Genomic DNA, 21,915 nt, shown 5'->3' with positions numbered 1-21,915 from the left:
CTGAATCTAGATTTATTTTAGAACCCTTTTTGCATGGCTGTGCTGTGCATGTCAATGGTGTATATGCTCCAATCCTTTGATGTACGTGGCCTTTGTTTACGGACTTTTCAGTGTTTATGTCAGCATGCATCATTCACGGTATGATGTCAGAAATGGATGTTCTTTTACAAATACACGGTTAACCTAATGCGTTGCAGTAAATTCTGATCAACATTTTCTTCTGCAAGTAACAAGGAAAGCATGAATCATAAATTTCCACATTAAGCTAATGTTAAGAACAATGTGTTAAGCTTGACCTGTTCTATCTACTAGCTTTTATCTAAATCATCCCAGCCAATAAATTGAAACATTAAAACAAATATTTTTCAATAATGCAATTTTTAAGGTTTGTTTGTTTGAGATTAAATTTAGAAATGTAATTAATTATTTTACAAAATAAAATCCTACCAGCAATTGTTTTGTATATATTTTATGAACAAGATGAAACATGTGATTTTGCCAATAAGTAATTCTCCAATCTGAAAATTTGATATTACTCTATTATTCAAAGAGAGTTATTTAACTTTTATAACAAAGTCCTTAAAAACAGCAAAATACCTGATGCATGTTCTAAGATAGTAATTCATTTCAAAAATATTTCACAGTGCAGAAACAAAATATTAAAATGCCGGGAGGTGTTTTGGAGCTTTTGGTGATTAGATGACTTTAACAATTGAAATCCCTATCAGTTTTGCAGCAATATTTTAAGAAAGAAAAATGTCTTCTAATGCTGAGAGAATGGAGCGACTTGGCTTGTATACTCTGGAATTTAGAAGGATGAGAGGGTATCTTATTGAAACATATAAGATTATTAAGAGTTTGGATACGCTAGAGCCAGGAAACATGTTCCCGATGTTGGGGGAGTCCAGAACCAGGGGCCACAGTTTAAGAATAAGGAATAGGACATTTAGAACGGAGATGAGGAAACACTTTTTCATCCAGAGATTTGTGAATCTGTGGAATTCTCTGCCTCAAAGGGTGGTGGAGGCCAGTTCTCTGGATACTTTCAAGAGAGAGCTAGGTAGGGCTCTTAAAGATAGCAGAGTCAGGGGATATGGGGAGAAGGCAGGAACGGGGTACTGATTGTGGATGATCAGCCATGCTCACATTGAATGGCGTTGCTAGCTCGAGGGGCCGAATGGCCTACTCCTGCACCTATTGTCTATTGTCTACTTGCTGATGTTCAGGGTTTCTTTACAACTAATCTGAAAATTGACATTTGTGACTTGTTTCATCAATGTGGATATACATATAAAAATTTTATTATTGGTATTGTTTTATTATTGTCGCATGTACCGAGATACAGTGGAAAAACTTTGTTTGCATGCAATTCAAGCAAATCATACTTTACATGAACACAATCTAGCCATACACGAGTTCAACCGGTAGTGGAAAGGGGAAATTACCTGTGTATCGTGATACAGCTTTATGGCATTAGATTTGCAGGGAAAGTGCAGATACAAATTGCATTTAGATAGGTTGGGAGATTGGGACTACACCATTACCTTATGGATGACTGTTCAATAGTCTGATAACAGTGGGTAAGAAGCTGTTTGTGAATCTGATGATAGATGTTTTCAAACTTTTGTACCGTCTGCCTAATGGCAGATGGGAGAAATGGAAAGGTGTGGTGTAAATTATCTTTGTTTTGGTTGGCTGCTTTCCTGAAGCAGTTTAGTTGGAGGATGGTTTGTGCAATGGACTGTGCACCATCCACAACTCACTCCAATTTCTTACGAGCTTGGGCAAAGCAATGGCCAAACCAATGTGTGATGCATCTGTAGAAATTGGTAGGAATCGCTGGAGGCATACTGAACATAGACCTCTGAGGTAAGAAAGATGCTGGGGTGCTTTCTTGGCTGTATCTTCAATGTGTTTGGTCCTGGACAAATTGTGGATGATATTTACACCTATGAATCAAATGCTCTCGACCATCGGCAAATTCAGTACAATTGATGTTAACTGGAGTGTACACTACCTCATTTCCTGAAATCAATAACTAGCTCCTTCGTCTTGCTAACATTGGGGAGGGAGGGATTGTTGTCTTGACACAATGTTACTAAGCTCTCTTATCTCCTCCTGTACTTGTCATTGTTTGAGATCTGGCTTGCCACAATGGTTTATCTGCGAGATTACCTCGTAAAATTAAGTCAGAGCAGAATTTTGCCGAATCCATGAGTATAGAGTGAGTAAACTAAGGGGCTGAGAACGGATCTTTGCAAGCATCAATGTTGAGAATTATCGTGGAGAATGTTTTGTGGCTGATTGCGGTCTGTGGGTCAGGAAGATGAGGATCCAGTCAGGGTGGGGAGGAGTGGGTAGGTTCTGACTCTGAGGTCCAGGAGACTACAGAGGTTTAAAAACGTATACCTCCAGATTCAGTCTGAAATGTACTGAGATTTACATTGCAAAAGTCAGTGCTTCGAAATGGACCCAGAATAATTTCTCCAGATTCAGAGACAGTTTCTTCCCAGCTGTTATCAGGCAACTCAATTGTCCTCTCACAAGCTAGAGAGCAGTCCTGATATCTCATCAACCTCATTGGAGACCTTTGGACCATCTTTAATCGGACTTTATTATACTTTATCTTGCACTAAATGTTACACCCATTATCCTGTATCTGTCAATCGTGGACGGCTTGTGATGTACAGTCTTTTTGCTGACTGAATAGCAGGCAACAAAAAGCTCGTCACTGTACTATGACTAAACTGAATGCAGTATTCCAAGTATTTGTACTTTTAAATGGCCTATTTACATTCCGTTGCACATTATTTGCGCCCTCCTTGCAATTTGCATACCCACCTATCTCTGTATTGTCATTCAATCTGACACTTGGTATCTTCATCCAAGCCTTCGGAATGCCCAGGATTTGTTTTGATGTTTTATAGCAGAGTCAGCATCTCTACTTCTGCAATGTGGTAGAAATTAAGTTTCTGCCTACAGATCATCTAATGGCACTCCAATACACCTGGACGATTTCCGACACTTCCCTACCATTCCTTGACCTCACCATCTCCATCGCAGGGGACAGACTCCTGACCGACATACATTACAAACCCACTGACTCACATGGCTATCTGGACTACACGTCTTCCCACCCTGCCCCCTGTAAAGACTCCATCCCCTACTCCCAATTCCTCCGCCTACGCCGCATCTGTTCCCAGGATGAGACATTTCATACCAGGGCATCGGAAATGTCCTCGTTCTTCAGGGAACGGGGATTCCCCTCCGCCACCATAGATGAGGCTCACACCAGGGTCTCATCCATACCCCGTAACACTGCTCTCTCTCCCCATCCCCGCACACGCAACAAGGGCAGAGTCCCTCTGGTCCTCACCTTTCACCCCAGCAGCCGGCAAATACAACACATAATCCTCCGCCATTTCCGCCACCTCCAACGTGACCCCACCACTCGCCACATCTTCCCATCTCCCCCCATGTCTGCCTTCCGCAAAGACCGCTCCCTCCGCAACTCCCTCGTCAATTCTTCCCTTCCCTCCCGCACCACCCCCTCCCCGGGCACTTTCCGTTGCAACCGCAAGAAATGCAACACCTGTCCCTTCACCTCCCCCCTCGACTCCATTCAAGGTCCCAAGCAGTCGTTCCAGGTGCGACAAAGGTTCACCTGTATCTCCTCCAACCTCATCTACTGCATCCGCTGCTCTAGATGTCAGCTAATTTACATCGGTGAGACCAAGCGTAGGTTGGGCGACCGTTTCGCCGAACACCTCCGCTCAGTCCGCCTTAACCTACCTGACCTCCCGGTGGCTCAGCACTTCAACTCCCCCTCCCATTCCCAATCCGACCTCTCTGTCCTGGGTCTCCTCCATTGCCAGAGTGAGCAACAGCGGAAATTGGAGGAACAGCACCTCATATTCCGTCTGGGGTCCTTGCGCCCTTATGGCATCAACATTGAATTCCCCCAATTTGGCTAGCCTGTGCTGTCCCCTCCCCTTCCTTCACCCTCTAGCTGTCTCCTCCCACCCTCCCATCCGCCCGCCCTCGGGCTCCTCCTCCTCCCTTTTTCCTTCTTTCTTTCCCCACCCCCCATCAGTCTGAAGAAGGGTTTCGGCCCGAAACGTCGCCTATTTCCTTCGCTCCATAGATGCTGCTGCACCCGCTGAGTTCCTCCAGCAATTTTGTGTACCATCTAATGGTTTCTGCTGCTCGAGGGGTTTTCCTACTGCTTATAGGCATATCATGGAGACAAAAGTCTTTGATTGGATTTAGAAACAGTTGTTGTTAAAAAGTTGATGGACTGACAACAAAAAAAACCACCATTAAAAATCTACTTTTAATTTTAAATATTTAATTAATTAAAAAATGTAAAGAAACAAAACAGTTATCTGCTTTGAACATTTTAGTGAAGATTAGTATCCCTGTTCAAATTCAGGGGCCAATGCAGGATATGCCAATTTTATTTGGCATAAAGATGAGAAGCAAGGCGCTGTTTATACAGCCACCCATTAAGTCCCGAGTTGGAGTGGAACAACAGTGTCTAGCAATCCGATTAGCAGTACATTATGTACCTCCACGTTGCAGTGCATATCAGTGTGAAATGTACTGAGATTTTCATTGCAGATAGTCAGTGCTTTGAAATGGACCTGCCAGAATAACACTTAGCATGATCCAGCCCAATATTCTGCTTGGGACTTTAAGGTTCAATGGTACTGTATTGTGAAGTACAATGATTTTTTTTTTTTTGCATACATTTCTGTGACAATCCAACTTTACATTAAGCACAATCATACTAACTACAAGAGTGTGAGACAGTAGACCACACAGAATCAGTACACAAGAGTCACCACGAGTTAGGCAGCATCTTGTACACTTGTGTCCTTGTTGAACTGGCAAACTTTCCAGATTATTGGATGTTATTTCCTTTACCACCACAACAATCTTTAATTTGCCTTTTCCGCATGTTACATGTGATAATGGATTTTCTACTGAACCAGTAAGTTGAAAGGAATCACAAGAACAGGCCCCATGTAATGGAAAGGCATGGGAACCAGTGAGTGAAAAGGGAATCTGGAAATGGAAACACAATGTGATTGGCAAAGGAAAGCAGGAACAGGGCCCAGATGACTGGAAAGGGGGCATGGCAAACATTACCTGGTGAGCCAGATGCCAAATTATCACAATTGTTGAAGAGCTGGAGAGCACATTATTGGAATATTATTGTATTATAATTTTAAATTTTATTTTCATTTGTTTGAACTTTATATGTTGTCCAGCGCAATTCAAAGTAGTCTGTTTCCTTTGACACCAATAGTTGCTATCAATGCAGCCTGTTTCAGTGTACAGAATAGATTCAAAACCCTTTTTTAAACAAATTTGTTTAAAATGTATGTTGAATGGTTCTGCTTCTTCTTCTTCCTTTTGAGGCAGCAGAGGTTATGTACGCTCTCCAGGTGCTGTAGCCAGTTCAATGTGCTGTTGTCGAGGGCCGTAAGGTCTACCCTTCCACCAGGGGGGGGCGGAGGACAGCACAGTCGAAAATGACGTGCTGCGCTGTTTGCTGGTCTGCTCCACACATGCAGGCTGCTGATGAACGCAGCCCCCAGTGATGCATGTTGGCCTTGAACCAGCCGACCCCTGTACGGAGCCGGTTCAAGGCGACGCACTCTTTGCGGGCAGGTCCGAGTCGGGCGGGGCTGTGGTGTTCGGTGCAACAGTGAATTGAGGAGGTCGCGAAGTCTGTTCCCAGCTGGTTCTCCATGCTCCTCGTGTGTTGAAACCGGAGCAATGACGATGGCTTTCCACCAGATTTTCAGAATGGACTGACCAATGAGGCAAGAGGAGTAGAACGCACGGAGCCAGACCTGGCATTTAAGACTGCAGTGTTTCAGGAATTCTGGGGGGATGTTATCAGGACCTGCTGCCAGCATGATGGTTCTGCTGTCAGCATTTTTCAGAGCCACCACTTGATGCTGTTATTCTGTACACTTATAGAAAGCTTAGGAGAATATATTCAGGCAGCTTGTTTCTTCTAGATTGCAATTGTTGAAATACTGCAGCAGTCAGTTACAAGCTCGCATTGATCTTAAGCTGTTAAATTTGCTAATAATACTCGGCTGTGGTATAATAGCCTTCCAAGTATTATGGGATAATTAAATTAATACCTTGTAATATGTAAAATGATTGCTTGGAAAATAGATAAGTTCAGCAAACATATATCCATTGGTTTAAGTAAATTAATAAAGTTGATGGAAAAGTAGCAGAGTAATATTCAAGCATATTGTGAATCAGGCAAATTGAGTTCTGGAATGTATAGGCGAGGCTTTGATTTCATGTTAAGATAGTTTTATTTTCCATCTTTGTTATTTTATTCTCTGTATATACATGTATTGATGTTAATGCAGTAAACTGGAGACTGCAAGACAAAGTCCCTTTTAAGGTTTCATAAATAAGTTACTAGTGTGTCATTAGTGTGACTCTTATGATGTTTGTAATTCCCTTTTGTGAATGTTCATCAGACTGTTGTATTGTTTAACTGTGGTTCTGTATTAAAAAGGAAATGTTACACTTTCTGTTTTTTGTTCTCTTTAATGTCACAACTGAATTCTACATCCATATGCACTTATATTGTTCTGCTGTTGATCTTTGAGTGCTGTAAGATAAGATTATCAAGTACAAAGGGATAAAGGACAAAGGACATTTATTGTCACATACACCAATTGGTGCAGTAAAATTTGAGTTACCATGCAGCACACAAATAAGATAAACTCAACACTTTAGAGTTTAACATTAAACGTAAAAAACATCCCCTCACAGCTGAATCAACGTTTCCCACTGTGAGGAAAGGCACCAAAGTTCAGTCCTCTTCCTCTGTTCCCCCGTGATCGGGGCCTATTGAAGCCTCCGCAGTCGCTGCACGGTGGCCCGATGTTTTAGGCCCTCGAATGGAAGAACACTCTCAGCGGCCCGGAGCCTCTGAATCAGCCGCTTCCTACCGGAGACCGCGGCTTCCGAAGTCCACAGGCTGAGCTGGACGGAGATTCAATGCTGGCGACCTCGGCGAGAGATCACAGGCTCCGTGATGTCAAAGTCAGCGCCGCCAGTGGCTGGAAGCTCCCGCCGCCCGTGGCTGGAAACTCTGCAGACCATAGCTCCACGGTGTTCAAAGTCGCCAGTCCCAGCACTCCGGAGCTCCAACATGGCGATTTCCGGTAAGGCACAGCTCGCTCCGCGATGGAATCCAGTGCTGTGCTTGTGCTGCTGCTGCTGCTGCTGCTGAAACCGAAGCTCTGGCCGGTCTCCGGCAGGAAAAGCCACGCCAATCCAGATGGTAGGCCGCGAGGCGGGGGCGAAGATGCGGCTCGGAGAATAGTGGCATCCTCGACCAGGAAGTGACCAAAAAACAGTTTTCCCCCTCCCCACACATAAAAAAGACTACAAGACCTCCAAAAACAAACTTTAAAACAGACTAAAAATAACAAAAAGAATGAAAGGAGAGACAACTGCAGGCGAGGCAGCCACACTCGATGGCGCCACAACTCTGGATGTAATATAGTTAGTAACAAGTAATAAGTAACTCTTTGTGTACCTTATGTATTGAATTTACACATGCATGTATAAACTATATAGTATAATTCAACAATATTCAATGCTTTGGCTTTCCCCAAATGTTATTCAATGACATATTCAGTGAAATAGTCTGGTATTAAAGGAAACAGATATAGGTGCAATAGAAACATAGAAATTAGGTGCAGGAGTAGGCCATTCGTCCCTTCGAGCCTGCACCGCCATTAAATATGATCATGGCTGATCATCCAACTCAGTATCCCGTACCTGCCTTCTCACCATACCCTCTGATCCCCTTAGCCACAAGGGCCACATCTAACTCCCTCTTAAATATAGCCAATGAACTGGCCTCGACTACCCTCTGTGGCAGAGAGTTCCAGAGATTCACCACTCTCTGTGTGAAAAATGTTCTTCTCATCTCGGTTTTAAAGGATTTCCCCCTTATCCTTAAGCTGTGACCCCTTGTCCTGGACTTCCCCAACATCGGGAGCAATCTTCCTGCATCTAGCCTGTCCAACCCCTTAAGAATTTTATAAGTTTCTATAAGATCCCCTCTCAATCTCCTAAATTCTAGAGAGTATAAACCAAGTCTATCCAGTCTTTCTTCATAAGATAGTCCTGACATCCCAGGAATCAGTCTGGTGAACCTTCTCTGCACTCCCTCTAGGGCAATAATGTCCAATGGTGTCTGGGTGTGTGCATCTTGCATTAGTGCAGTCCCATCATGCTGAAAGCTGTTTATATGTGAACGTTACAATATTATACATTCCTAATTCTGATCCAGATCCACACCACATCCATACCAAATTCTCCCTAATTTGGTACGTGGTCCTTATTACCCATAACTTGTACCGTTGACCTTTATGAGGTTGTTATTATTAGTTAATTGACCAGAAATTCCCAAGTCTGTCTTATTCTGCATTAATCTTTCCAGCACTGGCAGGTGGCCAGTATTTACTGGAAAGAAAGCGGAATCAATTATTAAAGCCAGATGTCAGAGGCCTGTCACTGTTAGGTTCCTTTGAATATCTAATTAAAATGTGTTTTATATGGCTTAGAAATTTAACTTGAGGGAAGTTTCTGTCTTTTAATAAAATTTAGTAATAACTAAGGTAGTTTTGTCTGTATTATGGCCTGAGACTCATGGCCTCACAGTTGTTTGTAACAAAATACTAAACATGACTACTTTCATTTACATGACATTGCTGTGTCCCAAACATTATGGTGCCCTGAAATGAGGGGACTATGTATAAACACTGCTGTAATTTCTACATGATGAAACCAAATGTATAAAAATGGCCTTTATTAAAATCTGACAATGTACACTTTAACCACATGTGATTTTTTTTTTCTATTACAAATCTCAAATTGTGGAGTACAGAGGCAAATAAATAAATGTGGGTCTTTGTCCCAAACATTATGGAGGGTACTGTGAGTGCAGTACTAAGCATGTGACGTGGGGAGGTTTGATAGCTGGCAGTAGACAAACAAGTTTATAGTCCAATAAACTGCTGCCAAGTCATCACAACGGAGAACTGCATACGTATGTAAGCATGACTCGTTAATGCTGCACTTCCTGGGTTTTATTTACTGTGGAATTACAAACATGGATGGTAAGACCTTTATAAAAAACCTATTATGATCATTTATAGGGTGGAGCATTTAAAAGAAAATAACCAATAACAGCATGTACAGCACATAAATCTATTTATTCTGATTTACCAAGTTGTACACAGGAACTGGTTTAAAGTTTTTCCAGATCAAATATCATGTGCAACCCCACTTAAGCTGGTGTTTCAGAACAGTATCTGATTTTATAACGTAGGCTAGTCTGACAGAAAAATAAAAAGATTGTGCAGCATAGAGGCACTCGAGACTGCAGTTACTGGAATTTGGTGCAAAATATAATCTACTGGGAGAATTCAGCGAGTCAAGCAGTATCTGTAGAAGCAAAAGGATGGTTGACTTTTAGAGTTGTGACCCTGTATCAGGACAGTATAGCATAGGAAGCTACAGACAGTTTTAGGACATTCGTCAGAAAGTTTCATTGATGGACTAACATTTAAAGGCAGAGGCATGTTAATGTATTTTGCGAAAGCAAAAGAGAACACAGCTAAGTTATTTGATTAAATGAGAGCAGTTTCAACTCACTTCTTTGTAGTACATTTTGATCTTATAAGTAAAACTGATAATCTGGCCTGTGGTTAACCCATTAATACAGAATGTGGACTAATGATCCAGAGTGTAAGTGACATGCAAGGCCGGTGCTGGGGGCCAGACTGTGGACGAAGTATGTAGCTGGTGCCAGGGTTGGGGTCTGAAACACATGGGGTTGGAACATGGTTTCTGGCTTAAGCTGTGATCTGGACTGCTTGTATATTTCTCACTTCCTTTAATCACACCGAGTTCATTGTAAAATGTATTATATTACCATGTAACATATTTTAAAAATACTGAAAGAAATATGAGGGAGGGTAAGGAGTATATTAAAAAAAACTTCCCAATAGTCTGGAAAATCTACTAATTCACCACCACCAAAGTCCTAACAGTGCTGGATTAATGTATTAAAGCCCTGTCCCACGGTACGAGTTCATTCCAAGAGCTCTCCCGAGTGTGCCCTGATATGAACTTGGGGATTTACGGTAATGGCTACTCGTCGGTACTCGGGGCTCTCGTGGACATTTTTCAACATGTTGAAAATCCTTCACGAGCCTTCCAGTGCTTATCTGCTGTTAGCGAGTCTTCTGGAGTACCTGCCGTTAGCGTAACGATCCGTTAAGAGACGTCCCCGAGCTCCGACGTACCCGCTACGTTCATTTTCCGTGCTTACCACGAGTTTGATTTTTTTAAATCTCGGAAGAGCTCTTGGAATGAACTCGTATCGTGGGACAGGGCTATTACGATTTGCATCCAGTTCTCATATATTTCACTCTAGAAAAGAAAGGTAATTAAATAGTATCTTTTCTCTTCTTGAACTTAAATCTTAAGACAACAGACAATAGGTGCAGGAGTAGGCCATTCGGCCCTTCGAGCCTGCACCACCATTCAATGTGATCATGGCTGATCATCCACAATCAGTACCCCGTTTGTGCCTTCTCCCCATATCCCCTGACTCCGCTATCTTTAAGAGCTCTATCTAACTCTCTCTTGAACGCATCCAGAGAACCGGCCTCTGCCGCCTTCTGAGGCAAAGAATTCCACAGACTCACAACTCTCCGTGTGAAATTTTTTTTTCTCATCTCCGTTCTAAATGGCTTACCCCTTATTCTTGAACTGTGGCCCCTGGTTCTGGATTCCCCCAACATTGGGAACATGTTTCCTGCCTCTAGCGTGTCCAAACCGTGAATAATCTTGTATGTTTCAATAAGATCCCCTCCTATCCTTCTAAATTCCAGAGTATACAAGCCCAGCCGATCCATTCTATCAAAATATGACAGTCCCGCCATCCCTGGAATTAACCTCGTGAACCTACGCTGCACTCCCTCAATAGCAAGAATGTCCTTCCTCAAATTTGGAGACCAAAACTGCACACGATACTCCAAGTGTGGTCTCAGTAGTGCCCTGTACATCTGCAGAAATCCAGCACTATTTGCTCGTATACTCAACTCCTCTTGTTATGAAGGCCAACATGCCATTCGCTTTCTTCACTGCCTGCTGTACCTGCATGCTTACTTTCAGTGACTGGTGAACAAGGACCCCCCCCCCCCCAGATCTTGTTGTACTTCCTCATTTCCCAACTTGACTCCATTTAGATAATAATCTGCCTTCCTGTTTTTGCCACCAAAGTGGATAACCACACATTTTCCACATTAAATTGCATCTGCCATGCATCTGCCCACTCACCCAACCTGTCCAAGTCCCCCTGCATTCTCATAGCATCCTCCTCACAGTTCACACTGCCACTCAGCTTTGTGTCATCTGCAAATTTACTAATGTTACTTTTAATCCCTTCATCTAGATCATTAATGTATATTGTAAATAGTTGTGGTCCCAGCACTGAGCCTTGCGGTACTAGTCACTGCCTGCCATTCTGAAAGGGACCCGTTAAACCCTTACTCTTTGTTTCCTGTCTGCCAACCGATTTTCTATCTTGATCCTTGGGATTGAATCCTGATCCTTGGGATTGAGGTCAAACTTGAACATGGGAAAAAAAGTGACAGTTAGTTGCTGCCTTTTAGATAAGATGTCGAAGCAAACTTCAACAGGCAGTTCAGGTAGAACTTGTCAGAAAATAATCAAATTCCATCTTCAATTCCACCAAACAGATTAACTGGGTACTGTCTAATTTTCTCTTATCAAATGTTGCTTGGTGTGGTTTGGTTAATCAAACTGTCAACAACTATTGAAAAGTAATTAGTTGATTGTGAAACCATTTTCTTATTCCCTCATGGAATGGGATAATTGCCGGTAAGGTTAGTTCATCCTGTAAAAGGGTGATGTTGCTGAACTACTGCTTAGCATCCAGAGATGCTGCGTGACCCGCTGAGTTACTCTGGCATTTTGTGCCTACCTTCGGTATAAAGCGTCTGCAGTTCCTTCTTACCATTTTATACTGCCTAGAACTGTTGCATTCTTGTCATGAAAATAATCCCTCTTCTGTGCTACATATTTCCCCATTCTGTACTACATATTGTACTTAGTGCTTATTAGTAAATATCTGATTGCTTTTTTAGTCTTGCTAGATGTGAGATGGAGTTGCAAACAGAACTGAAAATTCTGGGATACATTCAGAGTGGGATAAAGCCACCTATTTGTTAATACACTTTCTAACACAAACAAAACTTGGCTACTTAACTGTTCCGATTATGTGTGACAGTTAATTTAGGACCTGCCACTTAGATCCATTTTCTAATAATAGAAATACTGACAATTTTTTTTGATAAGGCTGTTTCAGTTGTGTGGCAGAGTCAGCGATCTGTTTGCAAAAATTCAAACATGGAATTGTAAAAATTAGATTTTGTGGGTCACCAATTATTATTTTATTTTTTTTGCTGCCATGAGTGACTTGACAAATGACCATAATCCTTAGCAGTTATGTACAACAGATTTTGTATATTCCTGCTATATTTTGCCTGAATTCCAAAGCTACCTTTCTGGTTAAAATTTGTTGACAGTATTTGTGGAAATATTTGAAGTGAGTTCTAAATTTAATTTCTTCCCCTGCAGGTCCTGCTCAGGTTCCAATGGTGTCCCCAAATGGTTCAGTGCCTCCTATTTATGTGCCTCCAGGATATGTATCACAGGTGAGCAGATGTGACTTTTTATTTAGTTGGGAAAATACATGTAATGATATAGCCTCATTTAATTATGGTTGTACTGCATCTTAACACTTTTAACTAGCAAAATGTATTGCTTTTCCCAGGAATTGTCAGTGATGCATTTATTCTGTCAAGCAGTATGCAAGTATACCAAGTGATTCATAATTGGATACGGTTGTATGTTAGGAAAACTTGCATTAAATTGAAAAGTTGTCAAGTTTCAATTGCTCTTGGATTGGGAAAAGTGAAGTTTATTTTAGTTTATCTCATTAATTGTCACAGACTTTTATTAATATCTTTGAAAATCTCATTAATGGGATAAATGTTGCATGTTATGGATAGTATTTTTTCAGAATTTTTTATGGATTACTGGATTATGTGTACAGTTATGTGACGTATGTGCTCTATTGTCAGAATCAATGTTAGTTCTGATGAGAAATAAATGGATGACTTTTACGGTAAAGTGTATTGTCTTAGCCATAATGATCTTGTGAGTGGGAAAATTAGTCCCACGTTTTATAATAGATGCCCTTAATATAGTAATTAATACATTTTTTAGATTTGTAATCTTGAATCTGCCTGGACTACGGAAAACATCGTGAATTGAGGAAAGTTGAGTTGAATTGAATTGAATAAATTTTATTAGCCAAGTATGTATACATACAAGGAAATAAAATACCAGAGCAAAGCAGGCTACATTCTTTTGGTTGTTGAGTAGAGCTACTGCTCATGGGGAAAAAAGCTGTTTTTAATCTGGTTGCGGCGGCTTTTACAGTCCGGAGTCGCCTTCCAGAGGGAAATGCTTCAAAGAGTTTGTGGCCAGGATGAGAGGGGTCAGAGATGATCTTACCCGCTCGCTTCCTGGCCCTTGCAATGTACAGTTCGTCGATGGGGGGAAGGTTGCAGCCAACATCCTTTTCGGCTGATCGAACGATGCGTTGCAGCCTCTGGATGTCATGCTTGGTGGCAGAGCCAAACAAGACCATGATGGAGAAGGTGAGGACAGATTCTATGATGGCAGTGTAAAACTGGACCATCATTGCCTGTGGCAGGTTGTGTTTTCTCAGCTGCCGCAGGAAGTACATTCTCTGTTGGGCCTTTTTGACTGTGGAGTTGATGTGGCCTCCCATTTAAGGTCCCTGGAGATGATGGTTCCAAGGAACTTAAATGACTTCACAGATGTGACTGTGGTGTTGTTGATGGTGAGTGGGGGGAGGGGGAGCTCTCCTAAAGTTCACAATCAATTCCACTGATTTAAGAGCATTGAGCTCCAGGTTGTTGCAATGGCACAGGGATGCCAGCTGTCACTTCCTGTCTAGGCAGTTTTCTCCCCATCCTGGATCAGTCCAATAAGTGTGTGTCGTCCACAACTTGAGAAGCTTGACAGAGTGTGGTGCAGTCGTTGGTGTAGAAAGAGTAAAGGAGAGGGGAGAGTACGCAGCCTTGCGGTGCTCCTATGCTGAGGGTCAGCTTATCTGAGATGTGCTTTCCCAGCCTCACATGCTACTTCCAGTCTGTCAGGAAGTTGGTGACCACTGACAGAGGGGTTCAGGCACAGTCAACTGGAAGAGTTAGGCATAAACAAATCTCGGCTTGCCCTGAACCTACAAGTTTTAAACAGGGCTAATCAATTTGTAATTCTGTTTTGAGTTGTGCAGGTTATTGAAGAAAATGGTGTTCGAAGGGTGCTGGTGTTACCTCAACAGCCAGAATTTCACCCTGGCAGTCATCCACCAATACATCCACATCCATATATGCCTACATTTCTTCATCCACCTGTCCTACAACATCATCAGATGTACTCTACAGGACCAGGTGATGTTGCTACACAATATGTTCCACAACATCATCCTCCACATTCGTATGCAGATCAAGGTAAGCATTGTTAAATTTTGTAAATCGTTGTATCATTTGGAAAATCTGCACATATTCAACCAATGCACTTCTCAAATTGCTACATTTTAACAAAAACAATCTTGGCTGGTTTGGTATCTGATGTTAATTTGCCTTCACTCTGTTAATTTGACTTAAAATAACAATTTTTTCTTAGGGAAAAAATTATAGCTAGCTCATTTTTAAAAGACGTGCATTTTTCTATGCGTAAAGGTGGCCAGCTTTCACAGAGTGCGTGGAGGGTTTTTGATTTGTATTACAGGTGCACAACCTTTTATCCGAAGATCCAAATAACGAAAACCTCCGAATAGCGGCCATTTTTTCGGTCCTTGAAGAAAGGTCCTTGAAAACGTTCACCGAGGGCGGCCCGCAGAGGTGACAGCGGAACCTCCGGTCGGTCCTCGAAGAAAGGGGAACTAAATCCCCATTCATAAAAGAGAAGATGAGGGTATATTGCGCGGGAGGGTTAATAATTGACAATATGCTGCTGCCTGCCCGCTGAATTAAAAAGTTCCCACGGTAGACTCACGATACACAGTGTTTCGTGAGTCTTGCGTGGGAACTTTTTAACTCAGCGGGGCAGGCAGCAGCAGATTGTCGCTCCCTTCAGTTTCACCCCACCTACACCCCTCTGCTTCCCGGCCATGTGTGTGACCCCTTCCCTCCCCTCTCCAGCTCCCCGCCCATTGCACCGGCGCGGGGGCTTTGCACTGTCTTCACGTCGGCGATTTCGCAGGACCGTGTCAGGACCAATTGGACACCGACCACCAGGCCCACCGCAAGCACGGAGATCCCAGAGACCCACAGCCAACAGCAGCCCAGCCCAGCCCCACTCCAACTACAGAGGAACCTGGGTTGCGGATGACGGGGCGCAGCTCGGGGCGTCGTAGGGGCCCATCGGGGAGCGGCCACTCAAAGCCAGGCCGGGAGATGTAGGGCCCTGCCCCGGTCTTGATGTTGGAGCCCCCGGCGGGCGCTAGCAAGTCCGCGGCAATTTACAGCCGCGCCGGGCGTTGTAAGGCCCCCCTCCAGGTCACTCTCAACCTCTATGATGTTTGCTCTCAACCCCGTAATTCGGGCAGGAGAAGTCGCCGCTGCCGGTGCCCCGCAAAGCAGTCTCCCACCGGAGACCCGCGAGCTCCCGGTGTCACCATCCACCGGAGTCGGGTCGCAGCAGCTCGCCCCCGCAGCTCTCCACGCTCCGAAGCTGGCTAGCTCCACGGAGGTAGGTCCGTAGGTCCACAGCTCCCACCGCCGCCCACCGACCCCCAGGCCCACTGCAAGCACGGAGATCCCAGAGACCCACAGCCAGCAGCAACTCCAGCCCAGCCCCGCTCCAACTCCAGAGGAACACGTAGGGGCAGAAGCTGATGGTGTGCAAGGTACGTCTTGTTCTTGGGGTGGCGGATGAGGGGGCGTAGCTCGGGCTGTGGGCGAACTGCCACTTGTCGCTGTAGCGGCCAAAGATCATAGAGGAGCTCCCCTATGATCTTTGGTAACGGCCCATCGGGGAGCGGATTCCTCTGGAGTTGGAGGGGGAGGGGGGTATTGTGCTGTTTGATCGCCCCCTGCTATCCCAGGGACAGGGGGACACAGCGGCTTTTTAGACTGGTGGGCAATCACTTCCAAAGTTCTGCCCACACAGTCAGTACACTTCTCCTACACTGTATTTCATACAAACATTTATTCTGCAAGAAAAAACGACATTGAAGACTCAAACTCGCGATCGAGTAACTGCCAGGATCAAGGCGCAAACTCGCGACCTTGCGGATATGAGCCGAGCACTCTACCACTGAGCCAGCCATTAAAATCTACGCTAAAAAATTTCCATTCCGAAGACCGACAAATTCTGAATTACGAAAAGTGTCTGGTCCCAAGGCTTTCGGATAAAAGGTTGTGCACCTGTATCAGGATACCCTGCTCAACATATGTTTAAGCTATTTGGTGCCAGTCAGAACTCTGCTAGATAGACCACTGAAGCATTAGTATTTGTCAATGACAATTCCAGTTGTGTGGAAAACAAAAATAGAAAAAAGAGTTGAACACTGCTGAAATTATTGCCTCAAAGGGAATTGTTTACTAAATATATGTATTCCATACCTGTTACATCATAGGAGATCACAGGAGATACAGGTCACAGGAGATCACAGGAGATATACTAGACCAAGTGCAGACCCGTTGGGTCTGTTCCCTCAACGCGTGTTTGTGGGCGGGCAGGGCGGCATGCACCGTCACACACACTAACCACCCCCACACACACACTAACTACCCCCCTTGGTATTATATTAATATTATTAATTTGATCCTTTTACCCCATAACCGCCCTATACACTGACACGTAGCCCCCAACTCGCAGGCGCGTCTAGAGAGGGAAGGGGATGGGGGGGGGGGGGGTAGAGAGTGAGGGCAGAGAGAGAATGGGGAGAGACAGAGAGAGAGGCAGAGACAGAAGGGCAGGAGACAGAGGGGGTGGGTGGAGGGGAGGAGGAGACGGAGGGTGGGAGGAGGGGAGAGAGAAATGGGAGGAGGGGAAGAGAGGGTGGGGGGAAGGGGGAGAGGGGGTGGGAAGGGAGGGGGAGAGGTGGGGGGAAGGGAGGGTGGAGGTGGAAGGAAGGGGGTGGAGGGGGGGATGGAGTTTAGGGGAGGGGGGGTTGGGGGAGAGGAAGGGGGGAGAGAGAGAGGGAGGGGAGGGGGAGAAAGAAAGGGGGGAGAGAGAGAGGGGGAGAGGGGGGAGGGAGAGATAGAGGGGGATAGAGAGAGAGAGGGGGGGAGATAGAGAGAGAGGAGAGGTGCGGGGCGGCAGCCCGAGCACGAGGCACGGAGTGATTTGAGGGCGGTGAAAAGCAGCGGGGGGACCAGCCGACCGTGGTTTCCGCCAGCGTGACAGAGCCAGGACGGGGGGACGATCGTGTAGAGGATCTTTGGTAGAGAGAGGGAGGAAGGAGAGGGGATGAGGTGAGGGGGGGGGGGGGTGGAGGGGAGCCGGGCTGCCAAATGACAAGAGAGAGAGAGTAGCGGCTTCTGACTCTGGAAACCCACAGCTGGAATGAGCGCGCGGGGCTTCACGAGCTGTGCCAACAGTGATGAGAAAATTCAGCGCGTGTCCTTTCGCGGAACGGAGCTGTATGAGGAGAACTTATGCGGAGAAGATTCAGCGCGTGAGGAGTCGCTGCCCCGAGATCTGTAGAACAAAGAAGCTATAGCGGAACCGAGCTGTAGAATGTTTGTTCTGCAGAACTTTCTCGATCTTTCTGCGCAATTTAATCCACAGCGGCGAGGGGGCGGGGCCTGGAGGCAGGTGGGCCTGGATTGGTCGGCATGTGGGCATTGTGACGTCAGCAGCTGGTGAGCAGCGTTTATATTTAAAAAATTGAGTTCTTCGTCTGGTTTTCGAGGAGATACGTTTCACATGCAAAATAACACACCCCGTTCCGGAAATAGCTCCGTTCCGCCAAAGGCTCACGCGCTGAATTTTCTCATCACTGTTGGCACAGCTCGTGAAGCCCCGCGTGCTCATACCAGTCAGAAACCGCTTCTCTCTCTCTCCTGTCCCCTGTCCCATTGTGATATCTGTGAGATGGCACTGTGACTCATGCAGCAGTTTGATTTTAGTGGGGCCACGTGAAGGTTCCAATCTCCCACACCTGTCCCATTGTGATGTCATATATGTAAATGAGATCCATTGTGATTGGACATCTGTGAGGTGGCAGTAACTCATGCAGCAGTTTGATTTTAAATTTTTGTTGTTGTTTTGTGAACAATTTTATTCAAAATCTGGGGAAATAATTGATGAAATCTAGAGGAGTGGATTTCTGAACATGTTAAATCCCTACCAAAATTGTAAAAATCTCCGCGTTTTTGTGTCTGGTTTTCGAGGAGACGTAGCAAAGGCAAAATTCTGTACACACACACACACACACTACATTATGTATTGGATAAATGCGTGGATGAGGGACTGGTGCAGTGGGTATGGATTCAAGTTTCTGGATCATTGGGACCTCTTTTGGGGAAGGTGCGACCTGTACAGAAAGGACGGGTTGCACTTGAACTCAAGGGGGACCAATATCCTGGCGGGGAGATTTGCAAAGGCTACTGGGGAGACTTTAAACTAGTATGGTTGGGGGGAGGGACTCAAATTGGGAAAGCTAGCAGTCAGTGTGTGAAGCAGGGGGCAGAGAATGGTAGCACTCTGACCCAAAATGTAGGGGAGAGAGAAGAAAAAGAAAATAATCAGAGAATAAGAGAGGGTGGGTTTCTTAAATGTGTATATTTTAATGCTAGGAGCATTGTAAGAAAAGTGGATGAACTTAGAGCCTGGATTGACACCTGGAAGTATGATGTTGTGGCGATCAGTGAAACATGGTTGCAGGAGGGCTGTGATTGGAAACTAAATATTCCAGGATTTCGTTGCTTCAGGTGTGATAGAATTGGAGGGGCAAGAGGTGGAGGTGTTGCATTGCTTATCAGGGAAGATATTACAGCAGTGCTTTGGCAGGATAGATTAGAGGGCTCGTCTAGGGAGGCTATTTGGGTGGAACTGAGAAATGGGAAAGGGGTAGCAACACTTATAGGGGTGTATTATAGACCGCCAAATGGGGAGCGAGAATTGGAAGAGCAAATATGTAAGGAGATTGCAGATATTAGTAGTAAGCACAAGGTAGTGATTGTGGGAGATTTCAATTTTCCACACATAGACTGGGAAACACATTCTGTAAATGGGCTGGATGGGTTGGAGTTTGTAAAATGTGTGCAGGATAGTTTTTTGCAACAATATATAGAAGTACCTACTAGAGAAGGGGCGGTACTGGACCTCCTGTTAGGAAATGAGATGGGTCAGGTGGCAGAGGTATGCTTTGGGGAACAGTTCGGGTCCAGTGATCACAATACCATTAGTTTCAATATAATTATGGAGAGGGACAAAACTGGACCTAGGGTTGAGATTTTTGATTGGAGAAAGGCTAACTTTGAGGAGATGCGAAAGGATTTAAAAGGAGTAAATTGGGACAGTTTGTTTTATGGGAAAGATGTGGAAGAGAAATGGAGTACATTTAAAGGTGAAATTTTAAGAGTACAGAATCTTTATGTCCCTGTTCGGTTGAAAGGAAATCGTAAAAATTGTAAAGAGCCATGGTTTTCAAGGGAAATTGGACACTTGGTTCGGAAAAAGAGGGATATCTACAATAGTTATAGGCAGCATGGAGTAAATGAGGTGCTTGAGGAGTATAAAGAATGTAAAAAGAATCTTAAGAAAGAAATTAGAAAAGCTAAAAGAAGATATGAGGTTGCTTTGGCAAGTAAGGTAAAAGTAAATCCGAAGGGTTTCTACCGCTATATTAATAGCAAAAGGATAACAAGGGATAAAATTGGTCCATTAGAGTCAGAGTGGCCAACTATCTGCAGAGCCAAAAGAGATGGGGGAGATATTGAACAGTTTCTTTTCTTCGGTATTCACCAAGGAGAAGGATATTGAATTATGTGAGGTAAGGGAAACAAGTAGAGTAGCTATGGAAACTATGAGGATCAAAGAAGAGGAAGTACTGACACTTTTGAAAAATATAAAAGTGGATAAGTCTCCAGGTCCGGACAGGATATTCCCTAGGACATTGAGGGAAGTTAGTATAGAAATAGCAGGGGCTATGGCAGAAATATTTCAAATGTCATTAGAAACGGGAATAGTGCCGGAGGATTGGCGTACTGCGCATGTTGTTCCATTGTTTAAAAAGGGGTCTAAGAGTAAACCTAGCAATTATAGACCTATTAGTTTGACGTCAGTGGTGGGCAAATTAATGGAAAGAATACTAAGAGATAATATATATAAGCATCTGGATAAACAGGGTCTGATTAGGAACAGTCAACATGGATTTGTGCCTGGAAGGTCATGTTTAACTAATCTTCTTGAATTTTTTGAAGATGTTACTCGGGAAATTGATGAGGGTAAAGCAGTGGATGTTGTGTATATGGACTTCAGTAAGGCCTTTGACAAGGTTCCTCATGGAAGGTTGGTTAAGAAGGTTCAATGGTTGGGTATTAATGGTGGAATAGCAAGATGGATTCAACAGTGGCTGAATGGGAGATGCCAGAGAGTAATGGTGGATGGTTGTTTGTCAGGTTGGAGGCCAGTGACGAGTGGGGTGCCACAGGGATCTGTGTTGGGTCCACTGTTGTTTGTCATGTACATCAATGATCTGGACGATGGTGTGGTAAATTGGATTAGTAAGTATGCAGATGATACTAAGATAGGTGGGGTTGCGGGTAATGAAGAAGAGTTTCAAAGTCTACAGAGAGATTTATGCCAGTTGGAAGAGTGGGCTGAAAGATGGCAGATGGAGTTTAATGCTGATAAGTGTGAGGTGCTACATCTTGGCAGGACAAATCAAAATAGGACGTACATGGTAAATGGTAGGGAATTGAAGAATGTAGGTGAACAGAGGGATCTGGGAATAACTGTGCACAGCTCCATGAAAGTGGAATCTCATGTAGATAGGGTGGTAAAGAAAGCTTTTGGTGTGCTGGCCTTTATAAATCAGAGCATTGAGTATAGAAGTTGGGATGTAATGTTAAAATTGTACAAGGCATTGGTGAGGCCAATTCTGGAGTATGGTGTACAATTTTGGTCGCCTAATTATAGGAAGGATGTCAACAAAATAGAGAGAGTACAGAGGAGATTTACTAGAATGTTGCCTGGGTTTCAGCAACTAAGTTACAGAGAAAGGTTGAACAAGTTAGGGCTTTATTCTTTGGAGCGCAGAAGGTTAAGGGGGGACTTGATAGAGGTTTTTAAAATGATGAGAGGGATAGACAGAGTTGACGTGGAAAAGCTTTTCCCACTGAGAGTAGGGAAGATTCAAACAAGGGGACATGACTTGAGAATTAAGGGACTGAAGTTTAGGGGTAACATGAGGGGGAACTTCTTTACTCAGAGAGTGGTAGCTGTGTGGAATGAGCTTCCAGTGAAGGTGGTGGAGGCAGGTTCGTTTTTATCATTTAAAAATAAATTGGATAGTTATATGGATGGGAAAGGAATGGAGGGTTATGGTCTGAGCGCAGGTATATGGGACTAGGGGAGATTATGTGTTCGGCACGGACTAGAGGGGTCGAGATGGCCTGTTTCCGTGCTGTAATTGTTATATGGTTATATTATATGGTTATTATGCACTTTGTCCTTCTAATCACTTTGAAAAATTCTCCTAAAATATTGATG

The 21,915-nt window shown here is 44.1% G+C and overlaps 1 protein-coding gene across 7 annotated transcripts in view; it reads left to right on the top strand.

Moving 5' to 3' along the window:
- fndc3a (fibronectin type III domain containing 3A) overlaps positions 1-21,915 on the top strand; it is a 160,027-nt gene that overhangs the window by 72,697 nt on the left and 65,415 nt on the right. For 6 of the 7 annotated variants that reach the window (XM_033032826.1, XM_033032829.1, XM_033032824.1 and 3 more), the window contains exons 4-5: positions 12,730-12,806; positions 14,480-14,696. In XM_033032826.1, coding sequence (XP_032888717.1) covers positions 12,730-12,806; positions 14,480-14,696 — 294 coding nt within the window. Of the gene's footprint in view, positions 1-9,095; positions 9,177-12,729; positions 12,807-14,479; positions 14,697-21,915 lie in introns of those variants that run through there. The other variant, XM_033032830.1, reaches the window with a different exon arrangement.

Source organism: Amblyraja radiata, chromosome 14 (genome assembly GCF_010909765.2).
Source record: "Amblyraja radiata isolate CabotCenter1 chromosome 14, sAmbRad1.1.pri, whole genome shotgun sequence".
Taxonomy (NCBI): domain Eukaryota; kingdom Metazoa; phylum Chordata; class Chondrichthyes; order Rajiformes; family Rajidae; genus Amblyraja; species Amblyraja radiata.
The sequence above is the reverse complement of the archived record's forward strand: the minus strand, read 5'-3'. Positions and strand labels throughout refer to the sequence as shown.